General features: G+C 40.0%; 1 protein-coding gene across 1 annotated transcript in view; it reads right to left on the bottom strand.

Moving 5' to 3' along the window:
• ALOX5 (arachidonate 5-lipoxygenase) overlaps nt 1–22,079 on the bottom strand; it is a 98,469-nt gene extending 76,390 nt beyond the window's left edge. Inside the window, exon 1 of the mRNA XM_082268002.1 lies at nt 21,874–22,079. Coding sequence (XP_082124128.1) covers nt 21,874–22,023 — 150 coding nt within the window. The 5' untranslated portion in view covers nt 22,024–22,079. The remainder of the gene's footprint in view (nt 1–21,873) is intronic.
• Between the last annotated feature and the right edge of the window lie 481 nt (nt 22,080–22,560).

The raw sequence follows: 22,560 nt of genomic DNA, 5'->3' as shown, positions 1-22,560 counted from the left end.
CACCAGTGGGTGAACTTCCAGGATCCCGAAGGTCAAACTTGCGACTAGGCCCTGGCATTCCACCACCGTGGGTAGGCCCCAAGATGGCAGGATGGGGGCCCACTGCAGAACTTGTGAAAGGGTCCCGCTGCAGGACCGTAATAAAGGGCACCACAACAAGAGTAAAGGGCCCCAGGATCAGTGGGAAGAGCCCCAGGCTTGAAGGGAAGGACCAGGAGTCTGGGGGGCCCTTCATGATTTCTTGCACCCGGGCCCTGAAGGTTCTAGTTATGCCTCTGTTTCGGGGTACATGGCAAAATAATTTTGATGAAAGTCTGAAATAATTCTCACATAGAACTAACAACAAATCTATTTAAAGTGGAACTTTAACAGAACATTGAGTCCTGCTAAATCACTTCAGGCTGGCCCCTTTATAAAGCTAGTTATATAAAACATTAAAAATAAGTGCCTATACTGTGTTAAATCCAGTAATACACGGTCTCACCCTGCTCTGCACATGCTCAGTTGCTCTCTACAAAAATGTAGAGGCTGATCCGCTGGCAGCCTCAAGATTTTCTGCTGCTCAGTGGCTCTGGGCTTCAGCAGAATGGCAGCCTTCAGCAAGTAGAAACAGGAACAATGTTGGAAGCAATTTACAGCACACACTAATTTTGGTTTCATATTTAACAATGTGGAATGTATGTTCCTTGCTAAAGAACATTTTTTTTTTATGGCTAAAGTTAAATTTTAAATGGAATCTAAATGCTGAATGTCTGTCATTGTCTATCAGCCATTCCCTGACAAATTGTATGCTATTATTGGTACTACTGTATTATTTTTTTTATCGAATGTAATGTGTTTTTTAGGTTAGTAATCTATAAAGGAAACCTTTTCTGGCAGAAATATGGGGGCTGAAATTGTTGACTTCTTAAAGTTCACACTGCTGCGAATTGGATGCGGGTTTCTCCACATCCAATTGACATGACAGGAGACTATGCCCGGCTCTCAATAGAGGTGGTTTACACAACTCTGTGTGGGCTGGCAGAAAAGTCCTGTGCCTTTTTTGGTCCGTTTCAGGTCCAAATTCAGTCAAAAATGCGGACCTAATTCGGACTTGAAACAGTGCACGGGGACACACCGGACCCCTTGCTGCAAGCTGCTCCGAACTCAGTTTGAACCTAGACTCAATCTGCAAATGCTAATTGCCTGGATTTCATGTTGGCTCTCCTTTTTCTCTGTCTTATGACTTTTCCCTCACATTCCTGATGTGCATAATTGTCCTGTCCTGTGTCCTTGTCCTGACTCAAAGTCGGTTTCAGAAGGTCAATATAATAATCAGGCACGTAGAATGTATAGAAGGAGTTAAGCCATGGTGTGCTTTGACAATGTGGCCCGTACATGACTTCTCTTAATCCAACAGCTCACTTTAGCAAGACTGGCACTTCTTCCTTTATTGTATCTGTAAGATCTTTAGCTATGCCACACAGCTGGGAAAATGTACAGTTCTCATCAGAGATACTAAAAATCTTGATGTAAGAATAGTATGCTTCGAGTGCATTTCATCAATTTATCTGATGGGCTGTCAACTTCCTTTTATTAGAGGACACAGTGGTTTGCTGCCTTCAGGATTTCAAATAAATAGATACAATGTGTCAGTATGCATTGGACAAGTATATATAGATGACCCCTAGCTGGTGTTACCATTATAAAATGCAGATACTATGTAAAGTAAGAAGATATTAGAATCAAATGTGATTTAATAATATAAGGTAATGAATTGTTATCATACATATTGTCAAGCCTAGCCCTCTAAAACCACCTTGCCTTTTGATCTTTGCCAAATGTCTTAAGAGAAGAAGTACAGTCAAAGCTATTTTGTTTATACTTCCCCTGTAGATCACAAGAGTGCAGTTCAATCTGCACTCATGTGACCCAATTTCAGCCAACAGCGGGCTAAAGTCTGCTGTCGGCTGACGTCACTCAGCCTGTCCAAGCTCAGAAAACATTCCGACCCTACATTTAGGATTGACCCAGATGTCTGGACTGGCACCTGGCTCAGCCTCTCAGTGATCTACTGAGAGCCCTATGCCAGCCCCTTGTGCTCCCTCCACAGCCAAAGCTCCAGAGAGTGCTGGAGGTAGGTTTGCCACCTCATCCCTTTAAAACATTTTAACTTACACAGGTTCTGTGGCTGTTTAAGGTGGTAAATAAGCTCACTTGGTGCCTTATCTGCATTAAACTAGCCTCAGAACCTGTGTAATTCATTTGTGTTTGGGTTTAAAGGGATGAGGTGGCAACCTTAGCTGGAGAGGCAGAGCAGAGAGCCCGTAACTGACAGTCACTGTTCTCTGCTCAGAGAGGATGGGGAGAACTGAGCGATCAGCAGTGTTTGATTTTTCCAAATGTCTCTTTAAATTAACAAATAACCATGAAATGATTGTGTTCTGTCAATATATCTATCAAAATAAACACGATAATTGCTGTGTTTAAAAGGAATAATATAAAAATCCTAATGATTCTTGCTTAGAAAATAAATGTGATACTTGGAAAAATCTTGACAAGCGAACATTGACAGATACCAAAGTGTACAGAAAAATCTAAATTTGGCTGAGAAGGGAAGTCAACTATCATGATAAAGCTGGATGATTTCGCATCTAGATTAGTCTGCTGCATTAGCTGTTGTTAATGCAGGATATGTTTGTGTAATATCGCTGTAATAGATAACCTCTTTGACCACATGGTATTTCTGTAGAAGTGCGTAAAAAGAGGAAAAAGGGTGTGGGTTTTGACTTCTCTTTCTTGCACACATTTAAAAAATAATCCATTTTAATATGGCGTAAATACTGTTTTTAATGTTATTTTTTAATATGAGCCTCACTCAGGGTTTAAAGTACTAAGTAAAATGTTGGAGATAGGTGAAATTAGAGGGACCAAAGTCAATAGGCATTCACATAATAAACTTTTTATTTCTAATTAGGAATAAAAAAGTTAATTCATATTTGCAGAAGAGTTAATAGTAGTGATAAGGGAATTGGTGGGCTTGAACTGTGAATTGTAGAAAATTGGGCTGATCTGCATAAGTTGCTTGTTTGCCTTTGCCATGAAGCATTGATTTTTTCTGCATGGGGAGCAAATCCACTCAGCGAGGTTGATTTACTAAAGAAATAGAGCTTGTTCACTTTGAAATGTAAATTTCTATTTAGCTTAGTGAATGAGGCGAAGCTGTGCTGACTTCAACTATCCAATCATGTGTGGGCAAAAATCCTGTTTTTTTTTGTTTTTTTTTTCTTTAGTTTTTATTGCATGTGATTTGGTTTTCTTTGCTAAGTGAATTTTCCCTTAGCTTCACCACTTTCATTAACCTAAGTATACCATTTGGTTTGCAGAGTGAACAATCTCTGTTCCCTTAATTAATCAACCCTACTAAAAAGTTCAACAAAGTCCCCAGCGAAAACCAGTAAGTGATTGCCTATGGAGACATGACACACAGCCATATGAATTTCCCTGTGACATCATGATGAAGTTTCCCTCATTTAGACTTTCCTAAGTAATTGAGGTTCTGTAGGGGCACAGTGGAGACTTACAACATGTACATACAGTATCTTACAAAAGTGAGTACACCTCTCACAGTTTTGTAAATATGTTATTATATCTTTTCATGTGACAACACTGAAGAAATGGCACTTTGCTACAATGTAAAGTAGTGAGTGTACAGCCCTAAGTGAGTACACCCCTAAGTGAAAATGTCCAAATTGGGTCCACATTAACCATTTTCCCTCCCCAGTGTCATGTAACTCGTTAAGTTACAAGGTCTCAGGTGTGAATGGGAAACATGTGTGGTAAATTTGGTGTTATCACTCTCATTCTCTCATACTGGTCACTGGAAGTTCAACAAGGCACCTCATGGCAAAGAACTCTGTGAGGATCTGAAAAAAAGAATTGTTGCTCTACATAAAGATGACCTAGGCTATAAGAAGATTGCCAAGACCCTGAAACTGAGCTGAAGCATGGTGGCCAAGACCATACAGCGGTTTAACAGGACAGGTTCCACTCAGAACAGGCCTTGCCATGGTCGACCAAAGAATGAGTGCACGTGCCTAACATCATATCCAGAGGTTGTTTTTGAGAAATAGACGTATGAGTGCTGCCAGCATTGCTGCAGAGTTGAAGGGGTGGGGGGTCAGCCTGTCAGTGCTCCGACCATACGCTGCACACTGCATCAAATTGGTCTGCATGGCTGTCATTCCAGATGGAAGTCTCTTTTAAAGATGATGCACAACAAAGCCCACAAACAGTTTTCTGAAGACAAGCATATTAAAGACATGGATTACTGAACCATGCCTTGTGATCTGATGAGACCAAGATAAATGTATTTGGTTCAGATGGTTTCAAGAGTGTGTCGTGGCAACCAGGTAAGGAGTACAATGACAAGTGAGTCTTGCCTACAGTCAAGCATGGTGGTGGGAGTGTCATGGTCTGGGGCTGCATTAGTGCTGCCGGAACTGGGGAACTACAGTTCATTGAGGGAACCATGAATGCCAACATGTACTGTGACATACTGAAGCAGAGCATGATCCCCTCCCTTTGGAGACTGGGCCGCAGGGCAGTATTCCAGCATGATAAACACCTCAAACACACCTCCAAGACGACCACTGCCTTGCTGAAGAAGCTGAGGGTAAAGGCGATAGACTGGCCAAGCATGTCTCCAGCCCTAAAACCTAATGAGTATCTTTGGGGCATCCTCAAACGGAATGTGGAGGAGCGCAACTCCACCAGCTCCGTGATGTCCTGGAAGAGGACTTCAGTGGCAAGCTGTGAAGCTCTGGTGAACTCCATGCCCAAGAGGGTTAAGGCAGTGCTAGAAAATAATGACACTTTGGGCCCAATTTGGACATTTTAACTTAGGGATGTACTCACTTTTGTTGCCAGCGGTTTAGATAATAATGGCTGTGTTGAGTTATTTTGAGGGGACAGCAAATTTGCACTGTTATACAAGCTGTACACTCATAACTTTGTAGCATAGTGTAATTTCTTCAGTGTTGTCACATTAAAAGATATAATAAAATATTTCCAAAAATGTGAGGGGTGTACTCACTTTTGTGAGATACTGTAGGCGTGCACTGCCTATTGCATTCGGTTGTGCACCTTAACCACTTCCGGACCACTCACCATGTATATTCATCGGTACTTTGACGTTAAATACTGGGGTTACAGCAGAAGCTAGCTGCAATTACCCTGGTATTTTTTTTTTTTACAGCTGCCGATCCACAATCTGATAAAAGTGGTCCTGGTAGTGGATTCACCGATTCACCAAGGGATCGCATTTCGGGCAGTGGGAGCGGTGCCTCCCCCTCCACGCCACTTCCCGTCATTTTTCAAGGAAGTCGAGTGAGGGCAAGATTGCCCCCACTTGACTCTATGCCCTTGTAAGACTGGAGCGATGTCAGACATCACTTCCGCCTAAATTTAAAATTACATTTTTTTTTGCTTTTAAGTGAAAATGTGAGAACTGAGGTCTTTTTACCCCCAGATCTCACAATAAAGAGTATCTGTCATGCTTTGTTCTATTACAAGGGATGTTTTACATTCCTTGTAAAAGGAATAAAAGTGATCCAAAAAAAAAATTTAAAGGGAAAGAGTAAAAATCAAAAATTAAAAGTAAAATAAATAATAAAAAAAAATTTAAAGTGCTCATGTCCCTCCAAGCTCGTACACAGAAGCGAACGCATACCAAGTCACGCCCACTTATGTAAACGGTGTTTAAACCACACATCTGAGGTATCACCGCGATTGTTAGAGCAAGAGCAATAATTCTAGCACAAGACCTTCTCTATAACCCTAAACAGGTACCCTGTAAAAATGTTTAAAGCATCGCAAATGGAGATTTTTAAGTACCTGAGTTTGTCTCCATTCCACGAGCGCGCAGAATTTTAAAGCATGACATGTTAGGTATCAATTTACTTGGCATAACATCATCTTTCACATTAAACAAAAAAAAATTGGGCTAACTTTATTGATTTCTAGTTTTATATTTAAAAAAGTGTATTTTTTCCCAAAAAATTGTGTTTGTAAGACCGCCACACAAAAACAGTGTGACATAAAATATTGCAAAGATCTCCATTTTGTTCTCTAGGGTCTCTGCTAAAAGTATATATATATATTATATATAATGTTTGGGGGTTCTAAGTAATTTTATAGCAAAAAATACTGATTTTAACTTATAATTATAACTTAACAATAAATGTCAGAAGTAGGCCTGGTCCTTAAGTAGCTCAAACACATGCTTGTGTATATATACTGACGGTATCAGTAGAGCAGTGGGCGGTGTCGGTAGGATAGTGAATGGTGTCAGTAGTTTCAGTTTAAACAAGAGGTTCAGCACCACACAGGGCGATTAGGGTGTGCCCAGGCACCCCTGGCACACTCTGAACGCACAACTATGAACATGTATGATTTTGCATCTACGCACTGGAGGTTTTAGGTTTTTGGAACCTCTAAGGTTTCTTTTATTGAGACTTTTGTGTGCAGAAATCTATAAGTAGCAGGAATAAAATGGAAATGTTTTTTAGCATTAGGCTATTCATGTTTACAGCCATAGAAGTGAGGTGCACTAAAGACATCTCTAGTTCTCTTTTATCAGGGTGAAATAGTAACAATCAGACAAGTCTTTGCAGCCTGTCTAGCAAGTCTCAGCTATTAATATCCGCTGCTTCCCGATGCACATTAGATTGGATTCGGAGACTGTCATTTACGTCTGTACCTTATATAGTTGAGATAGTGTGTGAAAACAATTCATATAGTCATATATAGTCATATATATATAGTCATATATGAATTTTACATTAATTGATATCTGATGATGATGCTGAAAGCCATATACTATTGTTACAAGTTGGCAACGTACCCTATAAATTATACTTGCCCACATTTGTACATGTGATTAAAGTCTGTCAAGCTTGATGGGACAATATAGAGTGCTCAGCATAAATGAGTACATCCCAACAGATTTGTCAGAAAACCTTTACTTTTCTTTCAGAATCAACATTTTACTGATGACATTAACTGATGACAAAGGATGAAAAACGGATGAAAAACTGATGACAAAGGATGAAAAACGGATAAAAAACTGATAATAAAGGATGAAAAACAGATGAAAAACTGATGAATACCTGATGCTGACTGAAAAAAACTGACAAAAAAACAGATGAAATGAACATATCACACATGTTGTCCATTTGTCCGGTTTTCATCTATCCGCTGACGGATGAAAAACGGACATCAATGCATCTCTATGGAAAAACGGATATAAATGGATGATCATCCATTTAAGAGTTTGCATCCGCACCTATCATCATCCGTTTTTTTAATTGATGAAAGCTCTATTTTTCTTCCGTTAAAAAAACAGATCAGATGAAAAATGGATGTAAACTGACGAATGGTCAGTTTTTCATCTGTTTTTGCATTGGTAGTGGATGTAAAAAAAAAAACGAATGAAAAACTGATGATCACTGATGAAAAACAGATAAAAAACTGATGATCACTGATGAAAAACTGATGAATGCTTCATCTATTTTGACGTGACTGAACTGATGAAATGAACGGTCCGCATGTGTGAAAGGGGCCTTAAAAGCAAAGCTAAATTTTAGACAACAAAATCCAAATAAAAAAAATTAAACTACAGGTGAGTCTAATTGTTCATTAAACACGTGTCCAGCAGTTGATTATAAAAGGGCATTACTTAACAAAGAAAACCACTTCCCATTCCATGCTGTCAGCAATAGAACCACATGGAAGAGAAATGTCACAAGTTCTGCGAAAGAAAATAATTTCATTACACAAGAAAGGTGAAGGCTACAAGAAGATCAGCAAAGCTTAACTTATCAGTCAAAATACTGTAGCAAAAGTGATACAAAATTTAACAAAGAAGGAAATCTAACCATCTCACAAAGGCGTCCAGGCCGTCCATGGAAGTTAACACTGCAGTTCACTGCAGTTAGCTAAAGTAGTAGAAAGCCAAACGGAAGTTTTTGTTTCCTGTGACACAATACGGCGTACACTGCTGAGGAATGGCATGCATGGGTGTCGTCCATGAATGAAGCCTCTTCTAAAGCCTATGCTCAAAAGAGCCCACCTTTTCCAGGGCCTATGCTGAAAAACAAGAGGACTACTGGGACTCTGTACTCCGGAGTGATGAGATCAAGATAAATGTTTTTGGAACGAATGGCTTCAAAACTGTATGGCGTTGCAAAGGTGAGGAGTGCAAAGAAAAATGCATGGCACCTACAGTGAAACATGGTGGTGTCAGTGTCCTTCTGTGGGGCTGCATGAGTGCTGCTGGTGTTGGGGAGCTGCATTACATTGATGGTATCATGAATTCACACATGTACTGCTCTATATTGAAAGAGAAGATGCTACCATCACTCAGTGCCCTTGGTCGTTGGGCACTTTCCAAACATGATAGTGATCCAAAACACACATCCAAGGCCTCTGTTGCATTTCTGAAGAAGAACAGCCTGAATGTGATTCAGTGGCCAAGTATGTCTCCTGATCTGAACCCAATCAAACACCTATGGGGAATTCTGAAGAAACAAGTTGAGCATCACTCTCCATTCAGCATCCAGGCTCTAAAAGAGGTCATTCTTGAAAAATGAAAAAAAATAAATGTTGCAATATGTCCCCAAATTGTTCATTCCATGCCTAGAAGACTTGGTGCTGCTCTTACAAATCATGGAAGTGATACAAAATACTAGATGTAGTAGTTTTTGTTGTGGGGTGTATTCATGTTTCCATCGACTAATTTGAGTAAAACTGAAGATTTTGCAATATAAAATATTATTAACCTTACTTTCATGTAATGAGCTAAACAAATGTTCTATAAAACTTTGCCAGAATTTTGGAAATTGTTCTGTGTTCATTGAGATATTGATTACAATTGTACTTTTTAAAAGGGGTGTGCTTGTTTATGCTGAGCAGTGTATATAGATACTTTTTCTAACTCTGTACCGTTACAGAATTTAGCTCCTGAAAATTTTTCTGTTTTTTTAAAGGTGGCAAAACCATGCGGAGCAGCACACTAAAGCTCAGTAGTGTTACTAGTAAATGGCAGAGCAGCAGGGCTATCATTTTTTGCTTTGGATAAAGGTTAAAATGTATGTCAATGCTAAATATTTAAAAAAAAGAACATATACGCAAAACATCTCTGCAATACATTGACATTTGTCTATGTTTTATCCATTTGCAGACACTGCAAGTACAGAATATTACTAGCTGATCTGCCAGCAATGCACTTAGCACCTAGTTTCATTTTGTGGGCTGACAACACACAGCATTTTGTGGACTAAGTGGTGTCAGCTTTGCCTTTTGTCTTTTTCTAAACAACCCAATCACCCCCACTGTCTTTTTATCCACTGCATAGAGACCGGTTGACTTGTAATCCAATATAAGAACAGGTAGGGCTAAATAGTGTCTTTGAGATAACAAAGTCATACAGGATACAGGACAGCTAAATACATACCAACAGATATGTATTTTTATATCTAAATCAGATATAAAAAAATGCTTTCAACTGTATACGAACAAGTACAAACATTTTATTGGTAGGGTTTGCATTCACTGTGGAGTCTTGGTCCAAGAATCTCCCACTTTAAAAAGATTTTTATTATAGGGTAGAGTTGTTTTTGTGTCCTAATTATTCACTTGCACATGTGCCAAGAGACCAACGAATAAGAGTATTTTCTAGGGATGCACTGATAGCAGTTTTTTAAGACCGAGTCTGTGTACTGATACTTTTTCTCGAGTACTCACCAATACTAATTACCAATATCTATTTTTAGTGTCATGGGACAGTATTTTTTAGACTGATGAAAAACTATTACTTCACTACTCATTTGCTGTGCCTCTGCCCTGGTGGTGTAGTGGTAGGCCAGCAAACATAAAATCAATCATTGCCCTTGAATGCATTTATTTTTTACACATAGCACCCAGCTCACCTGCCCTTGCCCTGGTGGTGTAGCGGTACACCACTTGTCAGAGCTCCTGCATTCCGGATGTCACGTCTCAGCCCCGGTTCACATATATGTGAATTGGATGCATTTTTAACTGCATCCGATTCGCATGACATGTGAACCAAACCAGCTTTCTATGGTTTCACATATATGTGGGCCGGCCACAGTGCCTTTTCAAAAAGAGTCCCGTACAGTTTTTAGTCCGGTTCAGGTGCGATTTCCAGTGTCATACACTTTAAAAATTTGCACTTGAATCTCTAAACGAAATCGCTCAAGACTCTTTTTACAAATTGCACTGAAGCTGGCCCGCACATACACTATATTACCAAAAGTATTGGGACACCTGCCTTTATACGCACTTGAACTTTAATGGAATCCCAGTCTTAGTCTGTAAGGTTCAATATTATGTTGCCCCACTCTTTGCAGCTATAACAGCTTCAACTCTTCTGGGAAGGCTGTCCACGAGGTTTTAGAGTGTGTCTATGGGAATGTTTGACCATTCTTCCAGAAGTGCATTTGTAAGGTCAGGCACTGTTGTTGGACGTGAAGGCCTGGCTCGCAGTCTCCACTCTAAATCATCCCAAAAGTGTTCTATCGGGTTGAGGTCAGGACTCTGGGCAGGCCAGTCATGTTCCTCCACCCTAAACCTGCTATTCCATGTCTTTTCGGACCTTGCTTTATTCACTGGTGCACAGTCATGTTTGAATAGGAAAGGGCCATAACTGTTCCCACAAAGTTGGAAGCATGAAATTGTCCAAAAAACCTTGGTATGCTGACGCCTTAGGGGTTCCCTTCAGTGGAACTTAGGGGCCAGCCCAACTCCTGAAAAACAACCCTACACCATAATCCCCCCTCCACCAACTGATTTGGACCAGTGCACAAAGCAAGGTCCATAAAGACATGGATGAGCAAATTTGGGGGGGAGGAACTTAAGTGACCTGCGCAGAGCCCTGACCTCAACCCGATAGAACACCTTTTGGATAAATTAGAGCGGAGATTGCGAGCCAGGTCTTCTTGTCATATATCAGTGCCCAACCTCACAAATGCTCTTCTGAAAGAATAGTCAGACATTCCTGTAGACACTCTCTTAAAACCTGTGGACAGCCTTCCCAAAAGAGTTGAAGCTGTTATAGCTGCAAAGGGTGTGCCAGCTAAACATTGAACCCTATGAATTAAGACTGGGATACCATTAAAATTCATGTGCATGTAAAGGCAGGCGTCCCAATACTTTTGGTAATATAGTGTACAGTAAGGGAAAAAAGTATTTGATTTCCTGCTGGTTTTGTAAGTTTGCCCACTGAAAAAGAAATGACCAGTCTATCGTTTTAATGACAGGTTTATTTTAACAGTGAGAGACAGAATAACAACAAAAATATCCAGAAAAACACATTTCAAAAAAGTTATAAATTGATATTACCGTATTTATCGGCGTATAACACGCACTTTTTTCCCCTGAAAATATAGTGCAAACTGTGGGTGCGTGTTATACGCCGATATATATTTTTTCCAACGAGGGGGGGGCGGGGATTGGGCGGTCCGCTCCGCCTCTCCTGGCCCTAGAACAGCCCTGCCAGCGTACTCTGCAGTTAAAAAAAGAATCACTGCCAGCCCTTTTTATAGATCGTTACTACATAATATATTACTGTCATTGAAAAACGCAGCCTCTAAATACCTTGGTAGCTTTGTTCTTGCTTGCTGCTCTCCTCCTACCACTCCTCCTCCTCTGAGTGTAGCTTCAGATTGGTGGAGGAGAGCGGTCACATGACTGGCCATTGAACGTCAGAGAAGAGCAGCCACATGACCGGCCATTGAAAGAACGGAGCTACTGAGGTATTTAGAGGCATCGGTTTACAACAATAACAGTGACACATTGTAGGAAGCATCTAGGGAAAGGGTCTGGCAGTGATTTTGTTTTTACTTTAGAGTACGCTGTCAGGGCTGTCCCAGGAGACTGGGGGTCTCCTGGGAGTGCAGGGGGGCTGTGCAATGTAAAGGGGGCTTTGTAATAAAAGGGGGCATGTAGTGTGCATGGGGGGAACTGTGCAATGTATAGTATGTATAGGGGGGCTGTTTAATGAAAGGGGCAGTGTACCATTATTTTTAAATATTTAAAATGTTTTTTTCCTAAAACTTCCCTTTTAAAGTGAAGGTGCGTGTTATACGCTTGTGCGTGTTATACGCCGATAAATACGGTAATTTTAATGAGTGAAATAAGCATTGGATCCCCTATCAATCAGCAAGATTTCTGGCTCCCAGGTGTCTTGTATAGGGATGATCGAACTTTTCAAAAGTTCGGTTCGACCAGAACACCCGAACTTCCCGAAAATTCGGCCCGGATTTCAGAACCCCATTGAAAATCAATGGGACCCGAACTTCGGTAATCAAAAAACCCAATTTTGAAGCCCTAAAACCCAATAAATGCCCCTAAAAAGTGCCTCGGGTTCTGGGTCATGCCCCAGAGACTATTAATCACACAAAAAAAAGTTCTTAAAAATTGTAATTTTTGATAGAGAGACAATTATTGAAAAAATTATTGAAAAAAAAAAAAAAAATGAGATTTCTTTGGATTTAGTGTCTGGTGGGTCTAAAAAGTGTACCTGTGAAGTTTCAGCTCTGTAGCATGTCCAGAACCAGAAAAAAAAAAGATTGTTTGTATTAGAATTAATATAGAACAGGGATATGGCTCCGCTATTTTCACACCTTGCCGGTTTTGTAGCAAGTGGTTTTTTTTGGGCATTTTTTGGGGGTTATTGGAGGCAGGCATAACATCAGAACTTCTGTGTAGAGGTATGTATACACACACACTTATATGTATATATACACATACACATATATAGGTGTGAAAGTAGCAGAACACTATACTTGCGCTAATGAAATAATTAACACCCATATGGCTTCTCTCCTTTCACACCTATATGTGTGTATGTGTATAAATACATATAAGTGTGTGTGTATATATACCCCTATACAGAAGTTCAGATGTTTTGCCTGCCTCCAAAGACCCACAAAAAATGCCCAAAAAAAAAACGCCTGCAATAACACACCTGGGCGTTTTTTTTTTGGGCGCAGGCGTTTTTTTTGGGCATTTTTTGTGGGTCTTTGGAGGCAGGCAAAACATCTGAACTTCTGTATAGGGGTATATATACACACACACTTATATGTATTTATACACATACACATATATAGGTGTGATAGGAGCAGAGCCATATGCCTGTTAATTATTTCATTAGCGCAAGCATAGTGTTCTGCTACTTTCACACCTATATATGTGTATGTGTGTATATATACATACATGTATGTGTATATATACATACATGTGTGTGTATATATACCCCTATACAGAAGTTCAGATGTTTTGCCTGCCTCCAAAGACCCCAAAAAAATGCCCAAAAAAACACCTGCGCCAAAAAAAACCTCCCAGGTGTGTTATTGCAGGCGTTTTTTTTGGGCATTTTTTTGGGGTCTTTGGAGGCAGGCAAAACATCTGAACTTCTGTATAGGGGTATATATACACACACACTTATATGTATTTATACACATACACATATATAGGTGTGATAGGAGCGGAGCCATATGCCTGTTAATTATTTCATTAGCGCAAGCATAGTGTCCTGCTACTTTCACCCCTATATATGTGTATATATACATACATACATGTGTGTGTATATATGCCCCTATACAGAAGTTCAGATGTCATGCACTGTTCTATAAGTGACCTAAGAGAAATGATCTTTTCTCTATAGCGGTCACCCTGAAATGGAAGGGTTTGGTCACCCTGCCATAGCAGTCAGAGTCAGTTCACCCTACACTACACTACGGTCACCCTGGCACTTAACACTTTCCCTACAGAAACTAGATTTTTGAATCTAACTAAAGTGGAAAATAGCACCCTAACTACATTAGATATCCCTTTCCTCACACTAATAATTGCTAAATGACACTTTGAAGCAGAAGTAACAGAACTGCTTCCACTCTCTTCCACGTCCCTGTATTACAATGCTTGGAATTTGGCGGGGCTATCTTATATACTGGGGGGCGTATTCACTAATGATTGGCCTCTGGACCCCCTAGTCACTCCAATCACATTCCTAGCATTCTCCTGCCCCCTCAATTGGCTTGTACTGATGGTTCTGGTCCAATCACGGGCTTTTAAAGCCCATTTCCTGTCCCATTGCATTTTGGTCGGTTCTGGTTGCCGAATTCCGAACTTTTTCAGCAAAAAGTTCGTAATTCGGCCGAATTTCGAGCACCCAATGTTCGGGTCCAACCGATGATCGACCCAAAACCGTTCGATCATCCCTAGTCTTGTATACAGGTAACGAGCTGAGGTTAGGAGCACTCTCTTACCCTATATAAAAGACACCTGTCCACCGAAGCAATCAATTCATCAGATTCCAATCTGGTGAGATGGTGACAACAGTTGGTGCGATTATTCGTAAATGAAAGAAACACAAAATAACTGTCAATCTCCCTCGGTCTGGGGCTCCATGCAAGATCTCATCTCCTGGAGTTTCAATGATCATGAGAACCATGAAGAATCTGCTCAGAACTGCACGGAAGAGTCTTGTCAATGATCTCAAGGCAGCTGGGACCATAGTCACCAAGAAAACATATGGTAACACACAACACCGTGAAGGACTGAAAACCTGCAGCTCCCGCAAGGTCCCTCTGCTTCACAAAGCACATGAACAGGCCCATCTGAAGCTTGCTAATGAATATCTGAATGGTTTAGAGGAGAACTGGGTGAAAATGTTGTGGTCAGGTGAGACTAAAATCAAGCTCTTTGGCATCAACTCAACTCACCGTGTTTGGAGGAGGAGGAATGCTGCCTATGACTCCAAGAACACCTTCCCCAACGTCAAACATGGAGGTGGAAGTATTATGCTTTGGGGGTGTTTTTCTACTAAGGGGACAGGACAACTTCACTGCATCAAAGGGACGCTGAACAGGATCACGTACCATCAAATCTTGGGTTAGAACCTCCTTCCCTCAGCCAGGGCATTGAAAACGGCTCATGGATGGGTATTCCAGCATCACAATGACCCAAAACACATGACTAAGGCAACAAAGAATGGCTCAAGAAAAAGCACATTAAGGTCCTCAAGGGGCCTAGCCAGTCTTCAGACCTTAATCCCATAGAAAATATCTGGAGGGAGCTGAAGGTTTGACTTACCAAAAGGTCAGCCTCAAAACTTTAATGACTTGGGAGAGGATCTGCAAAAAGGAATGGTACAAAATCCCTCCTGAGATGTGTGCAAACCTGGTGGCCAACTACAAGAAACATCTGACCTCTGTGATTGTCAACAAGGGTTTTGCCACCAAGTACTAAGTCGTGTTTTGAGAAGAGGTCAAATACTTATTTCACTCTTTAAAATGCAAATCAATTTATAACTTTTTTCAAAAGCATTTTTCTGGATATTTTTGTTGTTATTCTGTTTCTGACTGTTAAAATAAACCAACCATTAGATTTATAAACTGATCTTTTCGTTGTCAGTGGGCAAACATACAAAATCAGTAGGGGATCAAACACTTTTTTTCCCCTCAATGCTTGTGAACCTGGTCTTACAGTCTGCGGACGTGAAGGTAATAGTTTTAGTACTCCTGCAAATGCTACGTTAGATTGTAAGCTCGCAGGAGCAGGGCCCTTCTAACCCTCTTGTATTGAATTGTGTTGTCGCTGTATTGTCTGGCTTTATAATGCAAAGCGCTGCACAAACTGTTAGCGCTATATAAATTCTGTATTATAATAATATTTTCCTACTTTCTGTGATCATGTGTATTATGTGTTAACAATTACAAAAAAGCATTTGCCTGTGGTCATCTTTTTCCCAAGCATGCCTTATATCCATCAATCCATGGCTTCACTTCAAATGCTGTATACAGAAAAAGTGTGATCTCTTTGCCACAATTCTCAACTCTGTTTCCCCCACATATTTTTGAACTCCATTGCCTACTGTATATTATTTTTCTATAATATAGAAATCTTACCAACAGAGTACCTGAGAAATGTATGAAATTATTAGAAGGGTTAACTCTCCAGCATTCACCAAAAACTCTAATAAAAGTTTTAGGTAGACTAACTTCTTAGGAGGTGAATTAATTTTATGCAATTTCATCATTGCTGTGAGAGCAGAGCAAGGCAAGAACATCAAGGTTGCCTGCATGCTGGTTGATAGGTAGGTGATGGGTAGGTGCCTCACAGGCAGTAACCAGCAGGAGGACATCAGACAACCCTCTACTACATCACCATACCAATGGGACCTGCTGCAATCCTTCCCGGTTTGGAGAATGGATTTATGTAGTGTGTTACATACTCTTACAAAGTTTTTACAACATGCCGGTAAGTGAATTTCACAATTAACTTCATTAGCTTTCATAAACATAAATGTGTGTGCTTTGGCGCTGCGTGTGTTGCAACAAAAGAGGAAGGACAAAAAAAGGGAGGCACCTCAGATGCTGGATTACCTCTGGAGGAAACAATAGCAATTAGACAATGCTTTAAAATGAGCATATGCTCGTTGGGAAGAGGGTAAACTGTGCATTTAGATGTTTCCCTGGAGTAAAGCCCCGTACACACGCGTCAAAAATTGGCAGGGAATTTTCGTCCGACGACCGATCTGCCGATTTTCGGCTTGCTAGTATGATGCTTCCGACAACCAACTCCGACTTTTCGGCCGAAAAAAATCTGGTGTGTAGACTATAAAATTTTTGTTGGCCGTCAACACAATGGCCGATTTTCGTGCAGTCAGTACAGATTTCGACAGGGAAAAATCTGATGAGCAAGTCTGGGCATGCTCAGTGAAGAAAGAACACAAAGAAAGCAACCTAACACATGACATCACTTCTGAAGTAGAATTTTGTTGGGCGAGAAAATTCGTTCGCAGTCTAGGCACATTCCAACCAACAAAACACAACTCTGGACAAAAGACGGACGATCGGTCCGCCGATAATCGTTGCGTGTGTACGGGGCTTTAATTTTAAGCCCAACTTCAGCTTTGGACAGAGTGGAGAATAATTGATAAATATTAGTATTAATTAGTAATAATTAATATCTATTAGAATTGAAAATATGTCTTTATTACGAGATTTAGAACCCTTCCCTTCTCAACTAGAAAATCATTTTCATTCCTGTTTAAATCTATGTTGGGGAGATTTCCCCTCTCTTCCTATTCTGTCTGACACCTGTCAAATAGACATAAAGTGAGGAAATATTTCTCAGATGAGGACACAGCCATAATATTATCAATATAAATTTGACAGAATATTCAACCCTTTTCCACTGTAGCCAAAATTAAACAAATGTTTTAGCTTGATATGAGAATTAAATGTATGAAATCCAAATTGGTACTTTGAAATGTGTAAATGTATTCAGTGGATGCTCACTTTTCTTTCTTTCAATTTTTATAGTTCGACAAAAAAAAAAAAAAAAAAAAAAACATTTTAGGGTGTTGATTCCCAAGTGGAAGTGAGCTCATTTTGATCTGTATCTTGCCCATGTATAAAAAAAAAAAAGAAAAGAAAAATGCTGTCACGAAAGAACATTTTAAACAAGCAAGCAAGTTTGATCAGCCCTTTGCTTCTTATTGATTTACCAGCTTGTTGACAATCATGTCATTAGCATCACATTGATTTCAGTGTTCTGCAATTGGAGTGACTCTAACAAGCAGTTAAATCTCTATTTATTAGTGATGAGTGACTCTGTCTGGGTTCAGTTAGCGTAAATGTTTGGCAAACTCATTGTAAAATCATCAAATTGCGATGTTTGATGCAAAACCTATTGAAATCAATGACAGGCAAATCTCGAAAATTAGTTCTGTCCAGTTTCAAGGCTAATAGTCAATGGAATGACAACCAAAAGGGCACGGGAAGCTTGTCACTGATAGTAGTCATGTACCAAAGCAAGATTTTTTTTATAAATACTGCTCAGCGGGGAGATGGCCATTCATTTTCTGCAACTTTGAAGTTGACAAAGAAAAAACAAGTTCTTCAGATTGCGTGCTTCAGAGATGACTTTAAGCTACAACCTATATGTAGGGTTAGGACATTATGATTCTCTGGGACAGCATCAATAACAACAACTTTTCCTGTTATCTCATCTTTATATGTTTTTTTTACATAATAAATATTTTTAATTGTACATTATTCCTTGAATTAAAAAAGAAGCAGCACCCTGATCTGATTACCTGACAATTTTTTTATCTAGCAGTAATATGCCAGAATGAAGTACTTGAAGTTGTAGACTGAACCTATTGGAGGGTTTAGCCATGTGGCAAAACACATTTCATATCATTAGAACTTGATTTCTTTTTTTAGTGCAGTACCACACTGTATTGTATACAAAGTTTAATACAATGTCAACACAGAGTGCACAAAAACAGTTCAAAAACTACAATCCCACATTCTAGATATGAGGCTATAGGTATGAACCCCCCCCCCCCCCAAAAAAAAAAAAAAAAAATTACAGACGCATGTTTCAGAGACAAAAGTCAGACATATAGTACAGTTGTGGGAAAGTATGCAAGCAGCTTGATTGGGTAACAAGCGAGACCAAGCAGGTTTAAAAAAAACTAAAACAAAAATGACATTGCATTATGTTAGAAGCATGAGGCAGAAATTTTGCAGAGTTGCGCTGCACATCATGTAAACCTTATTAAGTAGGCTGCATTTGAAGAGGGAAATAGGAGGCATTTTGAACCAGAAATAAAAATTACAGTGGATTATATCAGAGACACAAGCAGAAATGTTATAGTGACATACTGCATATCGTGTAATCCTTTCTAGAAGTCTGCATTTGAACAGGGAGAAATTAGGCATTTATTTATTCTAAAATAATAATTACAATGAAAAAAAGCTAAATAATGTACTGACCTATTACACATTACTAAAATAAATTATTTTTCTACAATTTGAACAGGAGGGAAAACAGGTGGCTTAAAATGAAACCCATTGACATTAAAATGCATTTTTTTTTAACTAAAAACAAGTCAGCTAAATATTTGCCAGACTCCATGCACATCTAGAAGCAAACAGTCTAGAAGCACAAGTTTCGGGGTAACTTTTAAGGCCGGTGCACTCTGGAATCATATTCCCATGCAATGTGTTTTGACAGCCCATTCATATAAATGGGCTGCAAAATGCACTGGACCATGCAAAAAAGTAGTGCTTGCACTACTTTTATAAACACACTGCACCAAACCATATGGTAATGCGGTCACATTTTATTTGGTGCCCGGACACGCACTGTGTTTAGGATCTGCATTTGGGGTGCCTGTTAAGGAAAGGGTAGGGTCAAGGTGACAGGATGGTCATCACGTTCCTCTATGTTTTCTCATTAACACGTAGGGCGACAAGTCTGGGTCACATGAAAGGACCACCGCCAGGGAGAGTTCTTCTGGGCTACATTAGGAACCTGTATCAGGATGACTCTGCTGTACACATGGGGTACCCTTACTCCTGTGCTGTTTCCATCAGTGCCCTGGGACAACACTGAGGCTGCCATGGGAGAATACTTGACCTTAAGGCAGGACTCTACCCTTAGAGGTGAACGTACACCGTAACTGGTTTCCAGTTAACTCCCAGGTCCACATGACAATGTACACCTTCTCTGTAACTTGCATTTAGGAAGGACACGCTGAGCCTTGCCCACATCCACCTGTCCAGTGTACTCTGCTACCTCTCCTGGTAGCAGAACAGGCCCTGCCGTGTACCTAGAGCACGCTCTGTGCATGCGCTTCACTTAACTCTTGAGCTTCTGTGCCTCTGTACACAATGGGAACCTCTGCAGCACAGATCCCTTCTGGTTGCTATGGGAGACAGAACGCTGGTGGAAGAGCTTTGTTCATTTAGGGCAATCAGAAAATTCTGGGGTTTTGATTGAAGTAGTCAGGGGCTCACTACAATAGTACTTTAGGTTACAGAAGCCTGTAAATGGGGCTTAATTTAACAGGCAGCACAACAGATTATTTTTCTTCTCACTAGATCTCACTAGAGAGATTACCAGATGTTACCCAAGAGATTTATTGCATAGAATATATAACCAAAAGTATTGGGACGCCTGCCTTTACATGTACATTAAATTGATTGGCATCCCAGTCTCAGTCCGTAGGGTTCAATATTGAGTTGGCCCACCCTTTGCAGCTATAAAAGCTTCAACTCTTCTGGGAAGGCTGTCCACAAGGTTTAGGAGTGTGTCTATGGGAATGTCTGACCATTCTTTCAGAAGCGCATTTGTGAGGTCAGGCAGTGATGTGGATGAGAAGCCCTGGCTCGCAGTCTCTGCTCTAATTCATCCCAAAGGTGTACTATGGGCTTGAGGTTAGGACTCTGTGCAGGCCAGTCAGATTCCTCCACCCCAAACTCATTCATCAATGTCTTTATGGACCTTGCTTTGTGCAATGGTGCATAGTCATGTTGGAACAGAAAGGAGCCATCCCCAAACTGTTCCCACAAAGTTGGAAGCATGAAATTGTCCAAAATGTCTTGGTATGCTAACGACTTAATTGTTTCCCTTCACTGGAACTAAGAGGCCAAGCCCAACCTCAGAAAAACAACCATAATATTCCTTCACCAAATGATTTGAACTAGTGCACAAAGCAAGGTCCATAAAGACATGGATGAGCGAGTTTGGGGTGGATTAGAGCAGGGACTGTGAGCCAGGCCTTCTCATCCAACATCAGTGCCTGACCACACAAATGCGCTTCTGGAAGAATGGTCAAACATTCCCATAGACACACTCCTAAACCTTGTGGACAGCCTTCCCAGAAGAGTTGAAGCTGTTAAAGCTGCAAAGGGTGGGCCAACTCAATATTGAACCCTAAGGACTAAAACTGGGATGCTATTAAAGTTCATGTGCGTGAAAAGGCAGGCATCCCAGTGTATATGTAAATGTGACGGGGCTGCAGTATTCATTGCATGCATTCTGCATCTGATTTAAAAAAATGTGGACCAAGGGCATGCCACTTGCTCTCATGCCTGATTGCTGGTGATTTATGTTTGACTGCAGTTCTCCTTTAATGTCCTGGCAGACTTAGTTATGATGAATAAAATTATATAATTAGATTATCATTGTACCTCCAAACAGAAATGACCACTATGGATAAATACTTGGTATCCTAGATAAAGCTGGCCATAGATGTGATGTCCATACAATATGACCAATTTAGTTCAGTCTAATATCAGATGACACAATTTGGACTCTATAAGCAGTAACCCTTAAACAGCTGGCCATTCTTGGACTGAAGTATTTTAATTGCAAAGTTTTTTTCTCAGCCCAGAGATAAGCCAGGTTTGGAGAGGACTTCCAACAAAATTGTCTTGGGGCATCCAGAATGATCAAATTGTGCCTACATGACCAACCATCCTCCTAAAATCAAAGGCTCAGCCTATTCCAGTGTACATCCACCCGGTGATACAGTTTAGCTACTGAGGAAAAGAGAATATTTTTGGATAGCTAAGTTATTTTAGATTCATTAGTCACCCATAGATACATGAACTATCTTTCCAACATGATGATGATGATTATTACTACTCTTGTAGCAGTAGTTAATTTGTCAAATGTACCAGATTTCCATTGCAGCAGCTGTTACATAGAACAAAGGTGTTATCAGAAGAATAATATATGGAAATATATAAAAGATATATGAAAAGAAAATACAAAAACATATTAAAAACAAAGAAAGAAACACACAACTAAGATAAAATCAGCTACAAACGAAATACACACTCTGTTATCAGTTTACATTACATCTGTAAAAACAAGGCTGATTGCTAAAGGGAATGGGTTGCAATAAAAATATATGAAATATCTAAACAGTATTTAATGCTTTATGCCATTATTAAAAAAAATGTAGTTGCACGGGAAATAAGTTATTAAAATAATTCATAATCTTACCGCCCCTCTTTCAAAATCATTGTAGAAAGGTTTGTCCAATAAGTTCTTCTCACTGCAGCCTTTTGATCCAACAAGAGTAATATAAATGTAATCATCTGTACCAGCAAACCATTGGCTGCCTGTGGCTACGGTGACTGTGTAAGAAGGCATCCTGCCAGTGTCACAATGTGAACTGAATGTAGCTCCTGGCCTGGCACACACTGGCTTGTTTTTATGTGTAGACTTGCTTTTAATTGTAACTTCAGAGCCCTCCCCTAATTGCATTTACACAGGTTCTGACTTCACATCCTGATGTTTTGCCAGTTCCTCTTAAAGTATTGGGAAAGATACATTTGCATAGTATTACAACTCTTTGAACAGTAATGAAAATGTTAGGTATTCAGTAATGTTTTAGTAAAAAAAAAAAAAAAGATTTATTTCTGAATGTATGCATATTCACAAGACATAACCCCATTGACCAGAATGAGTCAACAATGAGAATGTGATAGAATCTGTATTAGGGTTCTTTTAAACAGTGGTAACCCCTTATAAAATACATTTCTTCATACATTTCTTCAGCACTGTGCAACTGCCGGGTAGTGTATAACCTTTGTTGTATCTCAATGTAGCACTGCACCCGCAGGAACTGCTGGATATTGTCTTTGTGGGCTCCCCAGGTTACCAACACATATTTACTTGAACAAGTCT

Source organism: Pelophylax lessonae (genome assembly GCF_965119305.1).
Source record: "Pelophylax lessonae genome assembly, chromosome: 9".
In the NCBI taxonomy this organism is placed as follows: Eukaryota; Metazoa; Chordata; class Amphibia; order Anura; family Ranidae; genus Pelophylax; species Pelophylax lessonae.
This window is presented reverse-complemented; position numbering and strand designations above follow the sequence as displayed.